The sequence below is a fragment of the Periplaneta americana genome, chromosome 14 (genome assembly GCF_040183065.1).
Source record: "Periplaneta americana isolate PAMFEO1 chromosome 14, P.americana_PAMFEO1_priV1, whole genome shotgun sequence".
NCBI lineage: Eukaryota > Metazoa > Arthropoda > Insecta > Blattodea > Blattidae > Periplaneta > Periplaneta americana.
The window spans coordinates 71,709,422-71,736,297 of record NC_091130.1 but is presented as its reverse complement, the minus strand read 5'-3'; the positions used below and the strand labels follow the sequence as shown (position 1 = coordinate 71,736,297).

At 35.7% G+C, this 26,876-nt stretch overlaps 1 protein-coding gene across 1 annotated transcript; it reads right to left on the bottom strand.

Annotated features, from left to right (window-relative positions):
* Nucleotides 1–273: 273 nt before the first annotated feature.
* On the bottom strand, nucleotides 274–26,876 carry LOC138713447 (chymotrypsin-2-like). The gene is made up of 7 exons (XM_069845556.1): nucleotides 26,746–26,876; nucleotides 22,588–22,676; nucleotides 19,758–19,849; nucleotides 13,496–13,637; nucleotides 8,844–8,957; nucleotides 3,901–4,059; nucleotides 274–570 (listed from the first exon to the last, which is right to left on the bottom strand). The coding sequence occupies exons 1-7, from the start codon at nucleotides 26,828–26,830 to the stop codon at nucleotides 388–390; spliced, it is 864 nt and encodes a 287-aa protein (XP_069701657.1). The 5' UTR covers nucleotides 26,831–26,876; the 3' UTR covers nucleotides 274–387.

Below are 26,876 nucleotides of genomic sequence, written 5' to 3'. Positions count from 1 at the left end.
TCATTTTTCTGATATCGGACATATTATTTGCCTCTAGTTATGTCTGTAACAAGAATAATCATCATTCATCCACAGGGAACATATTAGTTGGTATAAAGCACTTTCTGAGCTCTACATTTCATAGAAGGTGGAAAGATGACAGATTGATATGAATTTCTTTATGATCGTAAAATGTTGGTAAGATCTCTAGGTTTGGCGAGGTATTTGGACCTATGTACAACGGTAATTTTCTTGTTTCAGGAAGTATAGATATATCAGTTTAGCATTGAAATGTAAAATATCCACATTGAATTGTATTGTTTTATAAGTGCAAATACATTACAACTTTGCTGAATTTTATTTTTACATCATTAAGCTGAATCACAAATAGTCAAACATGAAATTCTATCACATCGCAGCAGTGGTCCTCCTTCTCCTGTAGTAATCTCTGCTGATGGTGTTTCTGATCCAAGTCGTGAAGCGCGACACTCCAATAAAACGAATGGGTAATTCGCCCTTGCAGAACATCGAGCCTTGCGCATGGATTCCCCATTGCACATTATTTACCACCAGCGGACCTCCAGAATCGCCCTTTGAACACATGATGAGAAAGGCACCATACAAAAAATACAAATTTCACCATACACATAAAAAATCCTTTATTATAGAGACAATATTTGTAGCATTTTCTGAAAAGTAACATGTCAGGTTATGAAAGTTTGCTCTTCAATTATTCCTCTACCTTATAATATTGCACACTGTAACCTGCATAAATATTACTACTCTAACAACGTTGGAAATAATCTCTGAAGCAGGCAATTGTTCGCTGCCAACGATGAGGAATGCAGCGAATACCACCCGCTTCAACATTGTCCAATCTTGCAATCTCGCGTCTCACAGCGTTAGCGATGTATTCTTTTGTAAAAGTTCTGGAGTGTATGCTGTAGTACTTCTCATCTTCAGTGCAGTAAAAAATTCTTCACACAATTTTCTTATGTGCTGTAGCATTTTCGTGGAGGAAGATTGCATTTTGAAGCAAATTAGGACGTTTATTCCCGATAGCCCGACGTAGGTTATTCTGCAGCGACTCGACGTAGTAGGTAGGTTGCATAACATTTTGACGATGTGGAAGAAAATGACATAAAGGAATTCCTCGGATGTCGTAAGACAAAATGACCATTAACTTCAAAGGAGATGGATTTTGACGACGATCCTTTGGGTTGTCTTTCACCAGAATGGAGTTTAAGCTCGGGTTCATAGACCCTGGTTCAGGTATCGTCAGTGTCAATGATTCTCTTCATCATGTTGTCTGCTTCGTTTCGTATCGTTCCAGGTTCAAACGAAACGCTGCATGACGTGTGCAATTCTGTTCTGCTGTCAGTTCATGTCGCACCCACTTAGCAGCAATTTTTCCCATCTGCAGATCTTTCGTAATGTTTTATCCACAGTTACCTTGTCAATACCTGTATGTGCTGTCAACTCCTGCGGAGACCATTGTTTGTAATCCTATAAACATAGGTCGATCACGGCACGAGCAACATCGGTACGAAGAGTCACAGGCGTTCTCTATCAGGCATGTCGGAACTTGCTGCTCTTCCACATTGGAAACTGCTATCCATCTTCCCAACAATTCTGTATGGAAGAGCGTGATGAACTAAAGCTTCTACGAGGTCTGCGTGACATCTGGCTTTTCTGTTGCTGAGCATTGCCCTTTTTTAAGTACGAACGCCGTTCTATTCAACTAACATCCATACTGGATGAAGGTTTAAAAGCGACAGACTTTGCCCTTTGCTTTCCTTCCTTCGAGTTCTTCAAACTCTTGAACATGCAGTCCATCTAGTGGCGTTAATATGTACCATACGCTTCGATGTCGTCAGAATATATCCTAAAATTTGGCCGACGCTTGGGATTCTGGCGAAAAAAAAATGTTATGTTTATAGAATCTGTACATCAGCACTTACTATAATTAGAAAGATATGAAGATGGTAGACTAATATTTTCAAGTCTTGTGAATCATGTAGGGTATGATAGAAGTCACTGACTCTTTAACCATTATTTCGAGTTTCATCGTATCATTCACTTTTCTTGCAAACAATCGGTCCTTCATATATTCCCACAAGGAAAGGGCTATTGGTTTAATGTGAGAAAAGTGGGGCTGCAATGGCAAGAGGCAACCCCGTCCTATCCACGAGACAGCGAACATTTCATTCATAACTTTACGCTCATCAGTACCGAAATGTGGCAATAACTCATATCCCTTAAATCTTCGGGTTAGTAACAAAGAATACTACCTCCAAAATTTGTTAATTTTTAAGACAATATTAAATATTTCTAGAAAATATTTATTGTATTGTATTGTATTTAGGGTATTATATTATTCAAATTTCATCAACATAGCGCTTCAGTTAAAGCAGTAACGTAAGAATATGCGCACAATTAAACTGTTTTTTGCCTCTTCTTTAAAGTTGTGATTTCGGAGTTAGTGTTAAAGTTGTAATTTTCGAGTTAGCGTTCTTTGACATTAAGTCCTTTGTTGTCTGTAGTTGCATTTTAAGTTGAGAGACAACACACACATAGATAAACAGGTCCAGATAATTTCTTGGAGTTAATAATCTCTTCTTGAAAGAAAAATGTCTATGATTGTAAGCAAGTGCACACCAAATATTGATTTTAATCGATGGAAGTGTGTTTCGGGAATTATCTGGTAATTTTTATAGAACGATCTCTTCATCACTGAAAATAACATTAAATAAGATCATCTATAATAATACGTTCAATAATATGAACTAAAGTTGCAAATGCTTAATTTCTTCAAAGATTTTCAAATAGGACTAAGCCTGCATTTTCAATAATTGTTTGGGCAATACATTATATAGTATATTCTTGATCTTTGTACACTCTGTTTCACAGTTCCTTTTCGTATTCATTTCCTCGGGTCATTCGTAAAAGTTTGTTCAAGTTTCTGCTGAAACACCAGTTCTGCCTGGTCTCCTCTGATGCAAAACACCATCTGTACTAGAAACTGATTCTGTCACCGTGCAAGAGATTGTACATTTGGAGAATATTTCTGAAACTGAAGCTAGAAACTTCTCTGTACAGTCACTGGTGAATTGATTTCAAACAGGCAAACATACAATCATATCTTCTGTAGATGAGACGACATTTATGCATTGTTGAAATGCATGACAGCATCATTCTGATCAACAACAATGACATTTCTAACACTATTTAGTTGGTATTCAATAACTACATGTAAATTTAGTGGAGAGTATGTAATTATGAAATATTATTTCTTCATTGATTCTAGTTCACGTTTCTTGTAAAAAATTAAATTAAATTTAGTTGCTCTATTGATCGTAGCAAAAGACTTCTTGATATCATTACAAATAAATTAGGTAGAATTACATTTTATAATCATGTAAAATAAATAATTTATAGACACAACGTTCTACTACTACTACTACTACTACTACTACTACTACTACTACTACTACTACTACTACTACTACTACGAAATCTACCGTTTCATATGCCAGTTTATTCTACTTAAAACAACCGTCATAAATTTAAGTCCTTTGTCATATCTTCAAGTGGCTAGCCATTCTGTAGGGTGGACTTCAAATAAAGATCAATAAAGTTTTACAATAATTTGTTATATGTTATGTGTAACATTCTTCCATCAATTGACTTTTAAGTATTAAATGGAAGCAAACTCAGTCCATTATTTAAGAGAAATCACTTTTAAAAATAAGAGTCACGAACGGAATACCGAAAGGCACATTTCTGCATCTGGCATGTTGAAAACGGGTATTCGCATGAAACTACCTAAGTATAACATTTACACCACAGTAGCTCACTTGATATTTCTTATATTGAGGAAATGAAAAAGAGGACCAGAGAATTTGCGAAAGTTTTACTTACTTTGCAGGCATCCTTAAAGGGTGTGGCAGTACTGGTCCCACTACTAAAACATATCGTGTTATTGGCCAACTTGGGCCAACTGACTTTGCAGTCCTCTATGGAGATCGTAGCCCCATCCAACGCTTGCAGTATTTGAGGGCGTATTGGGTTAATTCCGAGCTAATAAAATAGAAACAGATTTCAATCTTCAACTTGAGGATTGTTACTGAAACAAAAGTACCTTGCAACACTTATTATTTTTTTTTTTTAGTTCTGAAAACGAAAATAATGTTTAGAAATAAATGTTAATAAGTTAGCATGTTTTCCCTCTCACGTTCTATGTATGTCGTAACAATTCAGTTAATTTTATCATTTCATGCTCGACCATGCCGAATTGTAGTGTGGTGCGGTTTACGCTGCTGGAATTTCTATGTTTTTATTTGGTGAACGCACCACCTTTTTCTCCTCCTCTGATTGGAGAACGAAGAGAGCGGTGGGCTGTCTGCTGGAGGAGCTATACTAAAAGCCAGGTTATGAATCGATTAAACAGCAAGTAGTTGGCAGGGCGAGAGGAAAGTGCGGGTTAGAGGGGTAGCCTGTGCAGCGATGACACGTTGAGTATGGCGGGGCGGAGGGGGGTAGGAGAACGGAGCTTTTCATTGGACCTCACGTGAAAATGTCGTCTGCTAACGAAAATCTGGCAACGGAATCAGGGAGACAGTGTAGCCAAACTTCCCAGTTCCTTTGGAGTACCACGTGCATTATGAGTCACATTTCGTACTAGCGTCATTAGCTCGCGCTTTCTTAAAAACAATAATTTTAAGTACTAATATTGTTGATAGTGTTATCGAGAACTATAGACAGTAGTTATTTTAAACATATCGGTGACAAACGCTGAACATGCTTTGAATCTCGCGCCACTATGTGGCAATAGAGCTCAGAAAGCGAGCAACAGAACGTTGCTTCCGGTTTAGTCGGTTCATAACCTGGCTTTTAGTATAGGAGCGGCCTCGGCAGACGGGAAACACTCGAGAGTGAACAGAGAGAGGACCACGAGTCTACAACCTCCACTGCAGCATTCGTCGCTTGTTTGCACTTCGCCATCGTCGGGCTTGAGTCAACCCCCTAGCTGAAAGGGAATGACTCCGATTATGCGTGGGACGCATTACCAAGAGACTGCCGCTTCGATGTTGCAGTTAGGCCTACATAGATCCGGTGACTGTTTGCTTCGTCTCTAACAGAGCATTGGCCAGCTCTGTTAATTACAATATTCTAGACAGTGCGGGATGGTTAACATCCTTTATACGACAGCGAGGTTTCTCCGAGTGTATGGTGGTAACGGTAATAGTTTGTGAGCTAGCGACGGCGTATCCTACGGACCAGTACCGGCATTCAGCTAAAGATTGGAGTGTTGAACTTTACTGAATTTATCAGAGCCCGTGCCCCACGGGGAACTGTACCTTTCTTGTGGGTGTTTGATCACTCCTAGCGTACATTACCATTGTTTTCACTTTTGCTCCATCTTACTTATTCGTTCCCTCTCTTTCGGCAATTTACGCCGTTATTAGACCTTTACTAGGTATTTAATATCTTTTATCACCCCCACCCCCTTGCTTGGGGTTATTCTTATGTGTTCATAGTTCTTAACTTGTATAACATTTGTAATTTCTTTTCTCTCTACTTTGTTTGTTGTTTATTAAATTGTTATGTTTATGATGGCTTTTCTTATAAGTACTACTGTCAGAGGCAACCTAAAACTTTGAACGATAAGATCCTTTTCTTCCTCCTTCCTGGGTTCTCCCCAGGCACGCCGACACGACAGTAGTAATTATACACCTGGTAGCAGCCCTTTAATGGACCTCATTAAAGTACACCTAATCATTAAAGTTCAGGTGTTCCATCAATCAGAAAACACCATTGTAGCAATATGAAAGCGCAAGTATCGATTATTCTCGGATATGCAATCGAAAGACAACTAGACATTTGTTTCTCGGAAAAAAATCAATACTTTCACGTCTGCGCACATCTCACAATTTACGAGGAATTGCACAAGGACAAGGTCAGTTCCGCTCCTCAGTGAGATAAGAATAACATGAATACTTATGAATAATTTCAAGTTAGAAATATGGTCGATCATAAAAAGTCGTGTGAAACGACTATAATGGTAATTAAGACGCTCGTATAAAAATTATGAAACTGGCTTGCGTTCGTTTCATAAACATACTCGCGTCTTAATTACTACCATTATAGGCTCGTTGCATAATGTACTATTATGATCGGAGTCAACAACAAAAATAGAATAGTAAGGACGTGTGTGGGTAGAGCTTCGGCATAGAGAAAGCAGTGTAGAGAGGGCAACGCGCTACGATTAAAATATGCATAGAATAGTACATTAAAATGGAAAGTATCGCTGAATTAATAAAGAATGAAACAGATTAGCTTAAGAAATAATATCGCCAGAGCACAATACACAAGTTTTGCAAATATCACAGAGTCTACTTAAGATTCACGAAGACAATTAAACAACAGACAACTTAAAAGAAAACATGTAAGGAAACAAGAAGAAGATTGAAGGAGTGCTTCGGGAAATTAAGGAAATGAGAAAGAGGAACAGGGGAAAAAGAGCATGATAATTTACGGTGTAAAAGAAGTGGGACGTGAATATGGAATAGATACATGTAACTGACAGTGTGCAATGTGGTGTTCTGAACTATTCAATTTAGACGTAAGAGAAGGACATATTGAAAAAAATATATAAGCTTAGACTAAGAAATGGAATAAACAGAGTAATTTTAGTCAGATTTACAAACGTCAGAACAATATAATTAATCATGATGAAGCAGAGAAACTTTAAAATAAAAAAAAAATAGATTGAAATATCATTTTGACTACCAAAGAAGACACACGAGACGACTATTGCTTCCATTCTTGAAGGCAGCTGGAAACAAAGAGCATTTTGCTAGAATGTAGAAAGACAAGCTAAAATTGAATGGGAAATTCTATGATCTGGAATTCTGTCAAGAAATCATAAATCACACGGAGCTTGGGATAAATGACAACGCAAAATGAAGCGGAGATTTAGTAAAGAAAGCGAGGAATATAGATGTACAAACGAAGATTAGGAGGAGTAAAGATGGACGAAAGACGAGGAGTCATCATCCAAGATATAGCACGAAGCGGTGAAAAGCTATCAGTGAACAACGAAAGGCAGGAAGCCAGAACGAATGGAAGAAAGCATAGGTGGACAAAAGAAACCCAGTTGAAGTCACAGGACGACAGGGCGAAGAAAAAATGACACCAGCAGAATTCAGGCAACCGAACTCTTGGACGAGAGTAATGTAGAGGTCAGCATATAAACAACGGATAACAGAGGAGCCAAGTGGAATCATCGACCTGCTCCACCTACGCATCAACATGTGATCGAAGAAAACAGGTGATGGCCGGAAAATCTATAATTTGAGAGCATGTGGAAGAATGGCCAGTGCCAAGAGTGAAAGTGAAAGTGATATAATTAGGTGAACGTATGCGAATGTTAGCACAAGTAAAGATGTAATTTATTAAATGGAGTGGGAGTTAAGAAAAGGAAACTTGGAACACAAGAGATTAAATCAGCGGGACGAAAATTAGTAAAGACAAATTCAGAGTTTTTGAGGTACTGAGGGAAAAGGGACAGAAAATAAATCAAGGTTACCTCCAGTGAATCTGATTAGGAATAGTGAGAACAGAATATTAAATGATTTGGGGAAGATAAGCCGGTATTACTTCCAGTGAATATTGTTGGTTATAGTGACAGCAGAAATTGAGGTGTTTCAGACATAGCAGTGAGAGTAAATTAGAATATATGAAGTGGAGTATTGGAATAGAAAACCGAACGCAAAGATGTCAGGGGAGCCGTAAGTCAAATGATAAATGCTATAAGTAAGTGCAAATACTGAAGTATTGCAAATAAATTGCATAGGGAAGTACTCTAAAAAGCTGCTAGAAATAATAGGGGAAATAATATGAAGCTGAGATTGAAAATGAAACAGGACAAGTGGTCGAGAATAAGAAAGTAGGAACACGAGTGTGGGAGGTTAAGGGGGATAGAGAGCAAATTCAATTATAGAGAATAGAGAAGAGTGGGTAATGATAGGGATGGAATTGGATTAACTAGAAGATGAGAGGATATAGAAAAGATAGGAAAAGTAATCAATTAATAAATGTGGTGATGTCACCGTGTACAGGAATGTGAAGGCCACCACTACATGAAATACCAAACAAGTTATCAATAAATATTTTTACTCATATTTGATGACGCTGTATCAAATCCGCGGTTATCTAGCTTCCACAATGTTACATCAATGCTGGAGCGCTGGGTTTAACAGCCAGTGGCCGGGCTTCAAATCCAGCTATACCCTGAATTTATAATTTGTATCGGGTAAGCACGTGGTCTAGACAACACATGGGTTTTTTCCCGGTACTCGCTGTTCCCCTATGACATATCAACAATTCTCTACCATCATAATCATCATCATACGTAACGAGTGTAATGTAGTTCCACAGCCTGTGGTGCACTCTTGATAGTCTCTGACGAACTAGGTGGTGTACACTTCTGGAAACTAGCGACATCTATGAGCACGCTCGTACAGTGGGGAAGAATAACTGCAAGTTAAGGGCGCTCTGAATCTTTTCATTGTGTAGAAACAATCTCTTTTACATTCATAGTAACACTGAATAATGCCAATTAGCGTTTATAGAATAAAACTGTTGTTTCCTTCTATGAATTTGCAAGAAGAAGCGCACTCTAAAATAGCTCGGTTATTTTCCTGAATAACAATAGTGAAACAATTGAAACATAAGTTTGCGTGAGAATGAAATAATCTGTCCTGACGTTTTAATAACCCTACATCATACTCATAAAGAAATTGTTAATTAAGAATTGAGGTTTTGTAGTTATTAGTCTATGGAAAGTATTTAGGGCCTACCTGTATGGTGCCCCAACCGGCGAACTTGACTTTTGTTTCATCAGGCAGAGTGTCGTGAAGCAGTGGCAGGCTAATGGGTTGAGTTGCTGGATTATAATCCAAGGGGTTTGTCATCTGTGTAAATAAAGGATATGAAGAGAAGGTAATAGAATGTTAAAATTCGCTAACATTGTTATGAAGATAATTGATTGTGTTCATTTACGAAACAATAGATCTTCGATTGTGATGGATTATAGTCGTTTCTACTTACTCTCTTTCGCTATTTAATACTATTAAATTCGATAATCCTAGAAATTCTACTAACCATCGTTTTTCCCAGTCGTGTACAGGTACATTTTTCCTAGATGACTATCATTTGCATAATGTCGAGCATCCAGTCATGGACCTAAGTAATTCATTCTGTAGTCCCTATATCCTTGTTACATAGGCATGTATAGCCCTAAACATGTCATCTGTTAATTTGAATGTCAAAGTCGGCAAATGATCATGACGTCTAGTCGGAACATCCAATTCGGGGTTTATTGAATTTTATTATGTTTTTGCCTATTATGGTTCTCTATTATTTATTTACTTATTTACTCTGATGGAGTTAAGGCCATCAGGCCTTCTCTTCCACACCACCAGAAATACAATACAACTACAAGAAAAATTATACATCAATGCTATTAATATACCGTAATAACGAGTTACAGAATGAATATGACATAAAAAAACAACTGAAATACAAGTAGAAATTAAAAATAATAAAAATTAGTCTAACATATTAATTGACGCAAAAAATGAATACACAAAAAGTGAAAACATAATATACAACAAATACAGACACAAAATAACCTAACAGTGTCGCTCAGCATCATTGTTATTAACTAAGGGACAATAAGCTCTTCTAATATCTTGGCACTAAGACAAGAGAAAGGGTTAATCCAACAAAAGGAAATTATTGCCAAAATACTAAAGATAAAAACTTCGGCATAAATCTAGCAACTTCTCAGAAACGCATTTCGCGAGATAAAACATACTTTTCTAATTTACTTTTAAACTGTGACAGTGTCCGGCAATATTAATGTTATAGAAGAATTAAAATGGATGTAATCATTTTATATTTTCTGCGGTTACTCCAAAACCATGTTCTTTATGACGAATTACTGTAGTATGTGTTATAATTTCAATTATATTACAATGTGGTAACATCGTAAAAATTCAATTACTATTCCTTAAATAGAATAAAGTAATCTATCGAAATTTTACGTTTTAAACAAAACATTTATGAAGAGACAAATTGTTGTTAGATGTGTATCCCTCTCACTTCAATAATATGTATTTCAAAGAAGAAAATATTTTTTTTTCCGTGTTGTGCTTACAATCATTACGAATTTCCACTAGTGACTCAAATGCTTAAGTTATATCACAACATAAATATTAATTTACTATAAATTTTATTCGAATTCAAAAGGTAATGCAGTGGAGCTTCGGTTATTATATGTCGTGGCTAATTCTACTTGGTGAAAATCTACCGGAACGAGTATCGCTTTCAACAGGCTCCCGATCATATTTGAAGCGTCGGTATCTATTTCATATGGACATAAACAAATTGAATAATCCCACCTCTGCAGCTTGCGAGGACGAATGTCCAATTTGGGAGCAAAACGTGACGCAGATTCGCTCCATCATTGTGAATGTGACGGTCACACAACCAAACTCACTGAACAGCGTCTCATTGTCGGCTGAATAGAGATGGGGGGAAAAACATGACAGTTATATTGGAACAGTTCCAAGCAAGGAACTACTCCAAAATGTAACAGCACTTTGGAATACTACGTTTCAAAGTAACAGTGTTGTTCTGAGCTATATAGTACAAAATACTTGCTGTAACAAAATATTCGTTTCACTTTGGAACTTCATTATAACAACGCCTGTTCCACAGAACGGAACATTTTTGGCACTATTGGAAGCAGAAGTGGAAATGCTTTCGTCACACTGAAAAAAATGTTAGAAACTAAAGTAAAGGCTAAACAATAAAGATACGAAGAATTTGTTAAAAAAATATATATGCAGATTGTCTTCAAACTGATGTTATTAAATATAGGATTCTATCAAACAATTATTAACATGCCTATATTTATCAAGGAAGCTGAAAATATATAGAATAAGTTTTATTTACAAACGTTTTCAATTTTTAGTTTCATTACCAATTCCTGAAATTAAACTAAATTCTGTTCAAAAATGACTGTATTGTAACCTTAGTGGGACAGTAGAGAATGTTGAAGGTGCTTCATTTACAAAAATACAAACATAAATTTTTCTGTTTCATTCCAATGAAATTATTACACTTCATGACGAAATTTTAACACGGTCGAAATGATTATAGCTTTTTATTTACTAATTTTTGGAGAAATTGAACACCATTGTGAACTTAAGTTGGGCAAAAGAGTAACACTAGGTTAGGTTTTATTTATCATTGACATTGGGATCCATTTCAATTTCGTGACCAATTTACAAATACTTTAAAATTACATTAAAATTCCTGTTTCGAACAACTTGATATACAAAATTCAGTTTGGTATTAAAAAACATTTCTTTTCCAGAATTCACATCTTAGCTCATTATGATGTCATACTCCATCACATGACATACTGTTCCATAGATACTAGTCGCAACGTGCATGTTCCAAAATACCACTGTGCACCTGTGTATTAACTACATAGGTGCACAGTGATATTGTTATTTGGTTGGAACCTAGTATTTTCAAGGAACTGGAACAGTTGGAACTGTTATGAGAAAATAACTACTTTTCCCATCTCTACGGCTGAATAGTTTCATGGAAGAGTCACTGTTCACGCACGCGCAGGAATCTTGCCTCTGATTAGCAGTCATGTGACATTCATGCTGCGCTAACTCTTCTCGAGATATTATATACCATAAAATATGTATGTATGTATGTATGTATGTATGTATGTATGTATGTATGTATGTATGTATGTATGTATGTATGTATGTATGTATGTATGTATGTATTAACACTCCAATTGGGGATACTATCTGTGGCAGTTTTTTGCCATTCTCATCTTTTTGCAAAAACCTTATATTGGGGAATATTATGACGTCTTAAAATGTGGCTATTTGATGGAAATATTTCTTGTGTGGGCACTCCAAACGAACTTGTCTCAATATAAGTCGCAGAAATAATAATGAATAATATGGTAATTATGATTTCCTTCCTTATCGTTTACATAAGGATCAATAATATCAACACAGTGAGTATATTGCATCTACAACTGGAAACTGGGATGAAGTAACACTCCGCTCCAGAACTGCGTAACCCCTGTAACCTTTCAATGTTTTCTATTCTCTTCTTCACAACAGCGCCTTCTTAATCCAAAACACATGAATCTGTACTTCCAAAAAGCCTCTCGCTTTTTTTTTTTTACTTGGTTATTTAACGACGCTGTATCAACTACGAGCGTCGAAGAGATTGGTGATAGTGAGATGATATTTGACGAGATGAGGCAGAGGATTCGCCGTAGATTACCTGACATTTGCCTCACGGTTGGGGAAAACCTCGCAAAAGACCCAACCAGGTAATCAACCCATGCGGGAATCGAACCTGCGCCCGGTCGCAACTCCGGATCGGTAGTCAAGCGCCTTACCCGACAGAGCTACGCCTGTGGCTCTCTCGCTTTTACTCTTTCTGCTACACACATCAGAAAAATGGAAATAACCACTTGCTAGGACAACATTTCTTCTAATATGTCTAACAGAATTCATATTCTGAAATGTTCTATCATCCTTTGTCTGGATACATTACGGACAGATCTCCTATGCTTTAGTTACTTTTATGAGCATGGAACGTATTTACACTCTATGTAAAAATATATATATATATAATATGTAAATATATAAATGTACTTATTATTATCTGAATATGTAATGAAATGTGGATGTAAATATTACTAAAAACGACAGTTATTTAATGTTTTACTTCCCATTCATTAAATATGAATTTAAATTGCATACCATCATTTATTCCCTGCTACCAAAACAGTTACATAAGTTGATCTCAGATGCTCGAAATAGAGCTCCTTCTGAGTCTGAAAGGACAGATTTATGACTGAAAATGGATTCAACATCGCATGATGCAATGTATAATAAAGTTTTGCATGTGATTGTTACATCGGTTACAAAAGTAAAAGTTTAATTACTTTCTTATTGTTGAAACTCCTGTTGATTTTCAAATAATCGGCCTGGTTAGCATAGTTGGCATAGCGCTGGCCTTCTATGCCCGAAGTTGCGGGTTCGATCCCGGGCCAGGTCGATGACATTTAAGTGTGCTTAAATGTGACAGACTCATGTCAGTAGATTTACTGGCATGTAAAAGAACTCCTACGGGACAAAATTCCAGCACACCGGCGACGCTGATAATAATCTCGGCAGTTGCGAACGTCATTAAATAAAACATACCATCTTCAAATAACAACAGAAATATGGCAAAAAATAGCATTTTTAACATCGTGATACACAAAGGTAATACAAAATATAATTGATTAATAGATGTGTAGGCTATTTACACAGAAATCCTTTCCCTGCGTATGTAAATCACTTGTGACTTAGATTTGCTTCTGAACTTAAGTGCGTGACAAAATAAATGTGCTTACCTTTAGCAATGCTATATCGAAAGCTCTTCTGTAATGAATCCTATACTGTGGATGCACCCTCATGTATTGCACCTTTCTGAAAACAGCATTTGGATCTTTCCAAATGTAGAATCCAGCCTTTACAGTGATATCGTCACGGGTCCTTTGAATATGAATAATAATTATTATTCAGATGAGAGATGAGTGATAATTGCGAAAACACTTAATTGTTCATTACAGGATGAAGAACTTAAAACTGGTCAGCTTCAGTTAGCTGTGCTGACTACCATCTCAGCTAACCTGAGCTGTACTACCATCGCTGCAGTAGGCCTATGTTTTAGGTCATGTCTGTCAAACTCGTGCACCGAAAGTGTGAAAAGTTATACTTGCGTACCTGTGCGCAGTGGTGAAGGCAGTTTGTACGTCTCAGCATTAGTTAAATAGTTGCTTTGTGTTATTTACCCTGGATGGTTGTGTTAAATGTTTAGATATGATGGCGTGCAATGTGTATTTCAATCCCGAATGGGAAGACCAGTATTTCTGTGTGTTAGATAATGGAAATGAACGGTGTTTGATTTTCTCCGCAGAACTAGAGTGCGTAACACATTATAATGTTAAACGACATTTTACTCATTGGCATGCAGAAGCCTACGGACGTGATACATTATCAGGAATCGCCAGAGAGAGAGAGAGCCATTGACGAATATAAGTCAAAATTTGAGGATAATAATAATAATATTAATGATAATAATAATAATAATAATAATAATAATAATAATAATAATAAACTTATTGCATCTTCGTCAAAACCATTCACTGAGGGAGAATTTGTTAAAGATTGTATATTAGCAGCAGTGGAGGAAATCATTCCTGAACTTATATTCAAGTTTTTGAAAGGCATGTTGGTCCGACAAGTTAACAAATTTAAAGAAACAAATATCAAGAGTCCTTCAATAACTGTCTATTAAAAATTACAAAATATTACATAGGTTGCATAGGTTGCGCTAGTCAGAATATGTTCCTGCAACCTATGTAATATTTTGTAATTTTTAATAGACAGTTATTGAAGGACTCTTGATATTTGTTTCTTTATATTCAAGTTCAAATCTATAAGGTTGTCTCGCAACACTGTTGCACAACGAATACTTGAAATGGGCGACAATTTGAAACAGCACAAATGTCACATAAATTTAAGGGTTTTATTTCATGTTCTTTAGCCCTAGACGAGAGTACTGATAGGAGAGATACTGCACAACTAGTGGTATTTATAAGGGGCGTGGACATTTATTTCATGTTTTCGATGGTCTCCTCGATATTGTTTCATTCAAAAATCGCACATGTGGGAAAATATTTTTGATGCTATAATGACAATAATGGCCAGATTTAATTCTGGTATACTGTTTTAATGTTTACGAAAGCATTATTGTAATGAGCATATAAACCTACTTTGTAATTACTATTGTATTCCAAAGTGGCAGCATAGCAGTAATTTCTATTGCATACATTTTACGGACCAGTAGGCCTACTGAGAAAGACGAGGATGATGGTAAAGTTGTTAGAGTAATAAATATATGCCAAAATAGGGGTGCAAAGTATATGCACAGTACCAACAGCCACTGTCACTAGTACAACAGCTCTGTTTACGTTCACGAGCCCGACTCTACCTTTTACCTACGACATCTAAGTTGAGTCAATGCAAGAGACATAAAGCAGTTAGGAGGCGTGCATCATATCTAAACGCCACTGCACAGTTATCACAGCCGTCCAGGGTAAACAGCACAGAGTAACTACTGCTGAGACATACGAACAGCCTTCACCACTGCGCATAGGTACACAAGCAACTCTTCACACTTTCAGTGCGTGAGTTTGACAGGCACGTTTTAGATGAAAATACTATTATAGTCGCGACGTTGTTATTCCCGGCGTGACTCCTCTTTGCTTACGTCTTAGGAAGTGAAGGCTCTATAAAATCTAGGTAGGTAGTATCGTTCGCCATTTCTGTTCTTTCGTTGCGGAGCTACCATACGAGGAATCTATTTGCCACACTGTTAAAACATTATCATGTCGTAGCTCCTATGATAATAAAAATAAATCAAACGCACTGTAATTCAGCAAATAATTGAGCGGCAAATAACGTCTTCGTGTGCTTTCTGCGAACGCCAACGAAAGAGCCAAAATGGCGGGCGATTATATTAAGTATTTATCGAGCCGTAAGAAATGAATAACGTCTTTATCAGCGAATCACAAGACGCACACGTTTAAATGCAGCCGACCTGCAACGCGATTGGCTCCGGAAATTAGAGCGACGGGACTATAGTAGTACATTTTCCTCCATTTTATTTTATTTTTTCATTGTTGGCCCGCATGCGAGTGATACAGCAGGTACACGATTTGCGATATAGTAGGCTGTGGTTTCATAAAAATATTGTGACATAGTTATGACAAATTCAATGACACTTATTCATCCGTAATGAAGCATTACTTACTGGTCATTAAATGTTAAGAAAATCTGGTTGCAGAAAACCTCGCATTTTAGTGAATTGTTTAATATTTTAATGTTCACTAGTTGATGTTTAATTTGGATTGATTTATTGAAGCTTGGTGAAGCCGGCCGTTAGAGATATGGCGGTTGGATCTCTGATGACGTTGGCGGGTGTGAAGGAAACATCGAACATCAAAATATTATTGGTGGTTTCATTAAAGATTCTGTTTCAAATGTCGCTTGTATTAATCAAGAAGTGCTTACCAAAATCCAGTCTTTCTTGCTTTCATTATTCTATTAGAAATAATAACTGTAATCAGCACTTTAAGCTTTCTTGTATCACTTTGAAAGAAAATCGGATAAGAAATTATTACTGTTTAGATTACTTACTTACTAACTGGCTTTTAAAGAACCCGGAGGTTCATTGCCGCCCTCATATAAGCCCACCATAGGTCCCTATCCTGAGCAAGATTAATCCAGTCTCTATCATCATATCCCACCTCCCTCAAATCCATTTTAATATTATCCTCCGATCTACGTCTTGGTCTCCCCAAAGGTCTTTTTCCCTCCGGCCTCCCAACTAACACTCTATATGAATTTCTGGATTCGTCCATACGTGCTACATCCCCTGCCCATCTCAAACGTTTGGATTTAATGTTCCTAATTATATCAGGTGAAGAATACAATGCGTGCAATTCTGTGCTGTGTAACTTTCTCCATTCTCCTGTAACTTCATCCCTCTTAGCCCCAAATATTTTCCTAAGAACCTTATTCTCAAACACCCTTAACCTATGTTCCTCTCTCAAAGTGAGAGTCCAAGTTTCACAACCATGAAGAACAACCGGTAACATAACTGTTTTATAAATTCTAACTTTCACATTTTTTGACAGCAGATTGGATGATAAAAGCTTCTCAACCGAATAATAACAGGCATTTGCCATATTTATTCTGTGTTTAATTTCCTCCCGAGTATCATTCATATTTGTTACTGTTGCTCCCAGGTATTTGAATTTTTCCACCTCTTCAAAGGATAAATTTCCAATTTTTATATTTCCATTTCGTACAATATTCTCGTCACGAGACATAATAATATATTTTGTCTTTTCGGGATTTACTTCCAAACCTATCTCCTTACTTGCTGCAAGTAAAATTCCCATGTTTTCTCTAATCGTTTGTGGATTTTCTCCTAATATGGTCACGTCATCCGCATAGACAAACAGCTGATGTAACCCGTTCAATTCCAAACCCTCTCTGTTATCCTGAACTTTCCTAATGGCATACTCTAGAACAAAATTAAAAAGTGAAGGTGATAGTGCATCTCCTTGCTTTAGCCCACAGTGAATTGGAAAGGCATCTGACAGAAACTGACCTCTACGGACTCTACTGTACGTTTCACTGAGACACATTTTAATTAATCGAACTAGTTTCTTGGGCATACCAAATTCAATAAGAATATCACATAAAACTTCTCTCTTAACCGAGTCATAATCCTTTTTGAAATCTATGAATAACTGATGCACTGTACCCTTATACTCCCATGTTTTCCCCATTATCTGTCGAATACAAAATATCTGATCAATAGTCGATCTATTACGCCTAAAACCACACTGATGATCCCCAATAATTTCATCTACATATGGAGTTAATCTTCTCAATAAAAATTGGACAAAATTTTGTACAACGTTAACAAAAGTGATATTCCTCGAAAGTTACTACAGTTAGTCTTGTCTCCCTTCTTAAAGATAGGTACGATTATGGACTCTTTCCATTGCTCTGGTACAATTTCCTTTTCGCAAATAGCAAGTATAAGCTTATAAATTTCGTTAGATAATGCGCTTCCACCCTCTTGTATTAATTCTGCTGGAATTTGATCGATACCTGGAGACTTATAATTTTTCAGATTTTCTATCGCAATTTCGACTTCAGAAAGTGTGGGTTCGGGTATAAATGGCTCAGCAGTTTGTATTTCAATTTCGTCCCGATCATTTCTATTTGGCGTATGTATATTTAGTAGTTGCCCAAAATAATTTTTCCATCTGTTCAGGATTGACTGAGAGATTACTGTTTAGATTACTGCCTTTAATAGATTCATTTCTCAGTTATGAGGACGCCTTGAAGTTATTTCGCATATGCTTACTGAAATGCCTTGCATGTAATTTTGTAATACGATGGAAACGTAGATTTTAATAATACATTAAAATTTACCAAAATCTGCACGTATACACATAAAATAAAGAATTAATAGAAAACTTGTCCGGACAATGAATGTAGACTGTTAATGAGACTATTCCGACAGTTTTCTACAATCAACACACCTTCTAATCCACAATCTGTAACTACTGACTTCACTTCTGGCACTGAGAATATTAGGCTTCTGCATCCAACACTTCAAATGCAATACAACCAATGAATATTTATGCAGATGTAGAACATTCTTACATAGGCCTATAATGCCTATACTATTCCAACATTCAATTTAGAATCGAAAGGGTATATCTTTAGTTCTATACACTCGCGACATAATAACACCATTGTAAGCAAGGTATTGTTACATAGATGTTAAGGCATTATGAGGTGTTTCATAGTCATTAGCTTATACAATACATTGGAATTATTGTAGGCCTACTATTTGTAACCTTAAAATAATCATGTTAAAGCGAATTTTTGCATCTCGTGCGTGCTATAGTTCTAATAATAATAGCCTAATAATAATAATAATAATAATAATACTTCCTACTTACTTACTGGCTTTTAAGGAACCCGGAGGTTCATTGCCGCCCTCACATAAGCCCGCCATTGGTCCCTATCCTGAGCAAGATTAATCCATTCTCTATCATCATATCCCACGTCCATCAAACCCATTTTAATATTATCCTCCCATCTACGTCTCGGTCTCCCTAAAGATCTTTCTCCCTCCGGCCTCTCAACTAACACTCTATATGAATTTCTGGATTCGCCCATACGTGCTACATCCTCTGCCCATCTCAAAAGTCTGGATTTAATGTTCCTAATTATGTCAGGTGAAGAATACATTGTGTGAAGTTCTGCATTGTGTAACTTTCTCCATTCTCCTATAACTTCATTCCTCTTAGCCCCAAATATTTTCCTAAGAACCTTATTCTCAAACACCATTAACATATGTTCCTCTCTCAAAGTGAGAGTCCAAGTTTCACAACCATAAAGAACAACCGGTAATATAACTGTTTTATAAATTCTAACTTTCACATTTTTTGACAGCAGACTGGATGATAAAAGCTTCTCAACCGAATAATAACAGGCATTTCCCATATTTATTCTGTGTTTAATTTCCTCCCGAGTATCATTTATATTTGTTACTGTTGCTTTAAGATATTTGAACTTCTCCACCTCTTCAAAAGATAAATTTCCAATTGTTATATTTCCGTTTCGTACAATATTCTCGTCACAAGACATAATCATATACTTTGTCTTTTCGGGATTTACTTCCAAACCTATCTCTTTACTTGCTTCCAGTAAAATTCCCGTGTTTTCTCTAATCGTTTGTGGATTTTCTCCTAACATATTCACGTCATCCACATAGACAAGCAGCTGATGTAACCCGTAATAATAATAATAATAATAATAATAATAATAATAATAATAATAATAATAATAATAATAATAATAATAATATAAAGTATTCTCCTCAGTGTCATTTCACACAAGTCAATTTCTACGAAATGTCAAAATCTTACTTACAATTTGAAGAATCATGTTCCGAAATGAGCATTTGTAATTTTCTATAATACAATTTTTAGTCGACGTTAAGTTTACACTACTCACTTATTTACAACACAGTGACCCGCTGTAAGAATAAAGCGTCTGGACATAATCGTACCAGTACATAGAAGGCCTCCTCGATTTAAAACAGCCACCTGTGAAATAAAACAAGTTATATTTATGTCGCATTGATCAACGATATAGCTGCATATAAAAATGAATGGTCTCCTAAACGGTAGCAATCAGAATAAATTAGAGAAATTCATGTTTAGAGTTAAAATTAGATGGGAAAAGAAGTTAGAAGCTCTGAGTAAAGATGATTATAGATCTTGAGTATTCTGTAGCCCAAGGCTGGGCAGCAAGAGCGGATTCTACCTCTCACGGGGAGCCATATGATTTATTTTCATCTCCTTTCTTCCCCGCCGAACACCGCGCAGCGTGGATTCAGTGACGGATGAATATTAAGCGTCCCCGTTTAGAGTCTGGATGCGCTCCCGATGCCCAGCCCTGCTGTAGCCGGTATAAAGTTCTTTTTTTTTACCTGGTTATTTAACGACGTTGTATCAACTACTACGTTATTTAGCGTCGATGGGAGTGGTGATAACGAGATGGTATTTGGCGAAATGAGGGCAAGAATTCGCCATAGGTTACCTGACATTCGCCTTACGGTTGGGGAAAACCTCGAAAAAAACCAATCAGATAATAGGCCCAAGTGGGGATCGAAGCCGCGCTCGACCGAAACTCCGGATCGGCAGGCAAGCGCCTTAGCTGACTAAGCTACGTGACTTATAAAGCTATTAAGAGTATACAGTAAGATATGTATCGGTATTATGTTGAATAAAAATACATAATTTTAATCATATTATGGAAGCTGGGCGTTAGTCGTAGGAATAGACTGAAGAGAAATATAAAATAGACAGTAGTAGAAAGAGTATGAGTAATTATTGAATAAATGTAAGAAAAATATTAATTGTTAAATATAGGTGTTTATCACTTTATTACATGGTGATGGAGAGTTGTAGGCCTATTGGGAAACATAGAATACGCCATGACTGTGGCTGGTAGGAAGTTAACAATAATAATAGTAATAATAATAATAATAATAATAATAATAATAATAATAATAATGATTTATTTAACCTGGCAGAGTTAAGGTCATATGGCCTTCTCTAACACTCAACCAGGAGTAAAAACTGCGTTACAAAAACACTACAAATTTACAAAGTACACTACAATTTTACACACAAAACTGAATAAGATAATAATAATAAAATGTAAACAACAAGTAAGAAGAAATCATACATAATATATAACATACAGAATGAAAGAAAAAAGCATAATAAAATGTGAACAGCAGGTCAAAATAAATGAGGCATACAAAGTATAAAAAATAAGACAATTATTGATAATAATAATAATAATAATAATGATAATAATAATAATAATAATAATAATAATAATAATAGTAATAAAATAGTGCAGTACAAAGCATATAATGAATACAATATAAAATTTCATCATCCCTTGTGACTGTGAGGAAAAGGTAATGGGTGTGGTATTTCGGGACGTGGAAAAGCTTGTAGAAGTGTCTTAATAAGCTTGATTTTCTGCAAAACTATCAGGATTTCAACTTTTTATGTCTTTTTTAAGTTGGTTATTTAACGACGTTGTATCGACTTCTAGGTTATATAGCGCTGATGAGATTGGTGGTAGCGAAATTATATTTGACGAGACGAGGCCGAGAATTCGCCATAGATTACTTGACACTCGCGTTACGGTTGGGGAAAACCTCGGAAAAACCCAACCAGTTGGCTCTTTTTATGCCTTAATGTAACTTTCACAAATAAAGTCCGGTTCAAATTTGAACCCTATAAGAATATACGCGGTACTAATAAGCAACTAATTTATGATTGAAATAGCCACCGGCGCGCGGCGTAGCTAAGTCGTGTGAGGCGTTTGCCTGTCGATCCGGAGTTGGGCTAGGGTGTGGGTTCGATTCCCCCTTGAACTGATTACCTAATTGAGTTTTTCCGAGGTTTGTCTCAACCGTAAGGCGAATGTCAGGTAATCTATGAAGACTCCTCGGCCTCATCTCGCCAAATATCATCTCGTTCCCATCGACGTGAAGTACCCGAGTAGTTGACATAGCGTCGTTAAATAACCATTAAAAGAGTAGTCTAAAAAGTGCAGAATGTGGGTATCTGGACTTGATAATATCGAATACGTGAAAAAGTCAGGAATTAAGTTTCCGAGTTACAATACGCTCCTTTAATGAACTCATTTTGCAAATTTCCATCTAAGTTAGCTATTAATGGATAGACTAATCTTATTATGTATTGTAAAAACAATACTTGGAAAAGACGTTACTTGTGGCATATTTCAGTAAATCCATATAAAACTTGGGTCATTATATAATTACAAAGTGCAAGAGAACATCCTCAACGTATGTTTCATCTTGATACTTTAAGTGTATTTTTCTCAAGTAAAATGTGAATTCTTGCAATAATGTTTTCGTTCTCAAAAAAAAAAATCTTCGGTTGTGAAGCCAAGAAAAGAAGACTGGTTTTAGAAATCTGTCAGAATTTTCACTTAGTTTACATCACATTGGAATAAAATTAGAAAGGAAATATATTTCCACAATAACGTATGGCATATCAATATTATTTTCTTCTATTGACATTTTTGTCACGTGTCAGAGATGCCGATGCCCTAGAATACGACGTGTCCCCGACACGTTTTTATGTCAGCATGTCGTATATCTAACTCTGGGCACACGTTAACACATGAGCAATTTCGTCTCGAGAACTAACGCGAGTCTTATCAGATGCATATCTGATCATTTTAGTTGAGAAAAATTGGAGATAAATATATAGAGAATCCTTGCAGATCTTACCACGAAAGGGAACTCATTTTGTGTAGCATTTCTTCCCCCAATTATTCTTGGCTTTAGCGGACTTCCTACTTCATTCGTAGCACTGCCATCTAAAAGTAAAATATTTATTTCTGAATAGAAAAGTAAGTAAATGCCGATTTTTTGTCATTCGGGTTTATTAGAAAGATAGTTCACTTTATGAGCCAGCAGATGGGACCAAAAAACAAAAATGAAAAAATAAAAATGTGACTTAGCTTGTTCTTTTCCTGGACCCTTAAAATGCCATGTTCCATTCCACTTTTCAAAACAATCTGTAAGGTTATCTTTCGGGAACTACTTCAGCTGCCTCATGGTCTCCTTCCCGTGGGTCTGCAGGGTCTACACTGAAATATTGTGTTACTGAGACAGACGTTCTTCCAGCATCTGTATTACATGTTCAAACGGATTTAATGCTGTCCCTTTTATTTTGTCCGCCTCTGCTACTTCCGTATTAATTCTTCTTCTTACTTCCTTGTTAGCTTTCCTTTCCACTCTTACTCAAAGTGCAACTTCCGAACATTATAGTCAGCATCTGAGATGGTATTCTAATATTTATTATGCATGCAATAGGTAATATAAAATAATTTATAAATTTGTCATTCTTCAATGCATTTTCCCGTCGGTATTTTAGTATAAATTTTTTAAATCATTTTCAATCTATTGTTCAATATGGTGGAACTTCAAACACTTTTTCCATCCTCTAAATTAAGGGGTTAGGTACAGCTTACAGCAGTAAAATTTTGGAAATATTCAACATTTTTTCCCTCTTTTACTGTATCTTGTACAGTAATGAAAATTGGTATGTGTAAAACACTGTCCTTCTGCTACATGAAAAAAATATTTTTACGATTTAAAAACATTATTTACATTTTTTTTAATTCAGTTCACTGTGCAATGATGAAGCGTTTCTCACATAACTCAAAAACTATCCAACATTCTGTGATGAAATTTGTTGTGTGTATTTATGCATGTCATATCTACAATATGATGCAAGATCACTTCTCTACCTTTGATAGATTGTCTGATAAAAAATAAATTCATTTAAGAATGGTCAAATATCAGTATTTTCTTCTAACAATATATATATATATATATATATATATATATATATATATATATATATATAATTTATTAAGGAATGTAGTTGAAAGAGCATGATATTGTAACAATGAGTTTCAGCAATAAAATAAGAGAGAGAGAACATGAAAAGTTAACAAGTTTATGAGTTATGAGGGAAACACTTCATCACTGCACAGTGAACTGCCAACATTTTGAATTTTGAAAAAAAAAAAAATCGTAAAATATCTTTTTCATATAGCAGAAGCACAGTCTTTTACACTTACCAATTTACACTATTGTACAAGATACAGTAATGGGGGAAAAATGTTGAATATTTCCAAAAAATTTACTGATGTAAGCTGTACCTAACCTCTTAAAAAAATAGGGAATCCAAAATCTGCTTAATATCAATTGAGTACACTTCTGAACTCATCTTTTCTGAATTTACAATCTATAAGATTTAACATTTGCACAAACATACAATACATTAACCCTACTGAATTATTACCACAAAAATCGCAAGCTTTATATACCATTTATTTTTGTTTACAATACTAGGCGGAACGTTAATTTACCATTAACGGAACAAAAATTTGCCATTACGGCAGCTGCTTTAAAACAACGTATTGATCTAAGAACAAGATTATGTACAGTGTTTCAGAATGAATTTGCATAAATTTAAGCGGTAAGAGAGGATAGGCTACAATTGTCAATATTTTTTTGTTAGGGAACCCATGAAGTATGACGTCGTGTTATTGCTAATCACTTTAAATTTTAAAATGAGAGAGTAAATTCAGGCATGAGAAACTTTATTATCTTGCACTTTTACAACAAATGTTATAAGTGACGACAACCAACTTCATTACATTAGTGATTCTGATTATCCATAACATGACCTCATAATTATAGGGTTACGATTGCAAAGTCGCCAATTTTAATTTGCAGCAATGGGTTCCATAACAAAAAATATTCCCAATAGCGTTCTCTATTACTCCTTAAATTTATGAAAACTCATTCAGAAACTACCTGTATGCTCCATAATCAAAATGTACCTCGAAATTTCTACATTTTTCGTCATTAACTTCAATAGAAAATATAAAATATGTCCATTAACGATATTTAAATTGATCCTATGTATAAAGGTTTTACGTTTTTTTGTTTTGTTTGTTTATTTCGGTATATAGGTACAGTAGAGCTTCATTTATCCGTCACCCTATTAACCGATCGGCGGATTATCCGATTGTCTTTCTTTCGCTCTATTTTTTTGTTACAGAAAAAACATATAGTGCTATACAGGACCTTATAATAGTAGGTATTTTTTTCTAGAGTGTGTTATTACAAGCTACACACAAGTGTTATGACACTACGTACTGCTGCCGCTGCTGCCAAGGGAAACAGTTATTTGTGAGTTTTCCCAACTTGTAAAATATTCTTGAATCAGAATACGACATTGCCGTTACAACTGTGCGTGATTTAATAAAAAAGAAAGGACAAAGTGTGTAAACTATGTAAATCCGCAATAACCAGACTTAAATTAGTAACTTCTGATCCATTACCTAGCATGTTAAACACAACACCACGGAGGAAATTACTAAATTGCATGTATTATGTCTTAACAAGTTCAGTCCCAAATTTATATTAAAAAACATAAATAAATAAATAAATCTGGTCATATAATCATTCTGGTGATCCAAAAATCCCAAATCAAGCAAATCAAAATTTGGGGGAAATTCTGACCCCTGGAGCCCCACAATTTTAATTTTATTTTTAATTCATGTATAGAAATGTTTAAAAAATAATACTCCCCATTTCTATCACATTGAACTTTTCAAAATATTTAAAAGTATCGAAAACATTTCAAAAAAGAAAACAAGTACAGTATAATGTACATCAGGTCTGAAGGGTTAACTTACGAAAATATTTTATGGTATGGATTATACGATTTTTTCGATTAACCATTCAGTCCATTCTCTTTATTACCACGGATAACAGAGGTTATACTGTACTTCTGAGTTTACAGAAATTCAGAAGTACGTAGATGGAACTACACTCGAACATTTCTTTTCCTCATAGGGTGTTTCTCATCCTTTATATCGCCTATGTAATTTAGTATAAATAAACAATTATCAAATAGCACAACATAGTTGACATGACTATTGCTCAACGCACTATCTTCTTATTTTCAATTTAACCCACCAGAACTAGTTGAGACTTCCTAGAATAATTCTTGTTTTATGTTGTATTCGCTGTTTTACCTCGGTCCCTTTTATTCAATTTACGTTGACCTATGCCCCTGAACTTATCTACTTGTTTGAGAAATATCTCATCATCAATCAAGACTCACTAACAGATAGGCCTATTCCATCTTTTTTATGTGAAATGTCTACACTCGACAAGAGAGAAAAATTGTAATGTTTTGATATTACAGATGTATTCTGGCATCACTCATGGTGAAGTACGGTGGAAACAGAAGTGTAAGATGAACTTTGTGCCTCGTGAGTTTTCCACGTGATCCGTAACGTTCCATTCTCTATCTAATGTGCGTCGTTCGTCTCACTTCTTTATCATATTTTATTAATTGATACACTGTACTGATCCTGCTTTGGTAATATTCACTTAATCCTTAAATTCATCCTTACCTAACCTAACAATTAGGCCTACATAATAAGAATGGAGATGTTTTATGCTATCCAAAGGATTTCATAAATCATCTGTGACTATTTTAAACTCATTTGCAGTCCCAGTTCAGATAATTTTTATGTAATCTTTTCATCATCAATATAAGGCCATATGAGTCTTATGCTGTGCTTCGCAGACGACCGAATTGTAATAGTTTTCATAGCCTAACTCATTAAGTAGACTGTTTGATGGCGATCACGATGATGATGATGATGATGATGATGATGATGATGATGGTGATGACGGCGGTGGCAGTGATGACAGTGGTGGTAGTGGTGATGGTGCTGATGTCGATGGTGATTTATCTGCATTCAGAGGTAATGGACATAATTCGTGATGTCCACAGTTGATGTACGACTAATGTTAAATTACTGCACACACTGCTTGTATCCACGTACATACCTGATAATTCACAAACGGCAATTAAACACAAAATAACAGATAACAACATCGTTTTCAACATCACCGAATGTAAAGGGACATGCATTTCTGCGACGTTGTTTATTTATATAATGGTTTGAAATACACGTAGG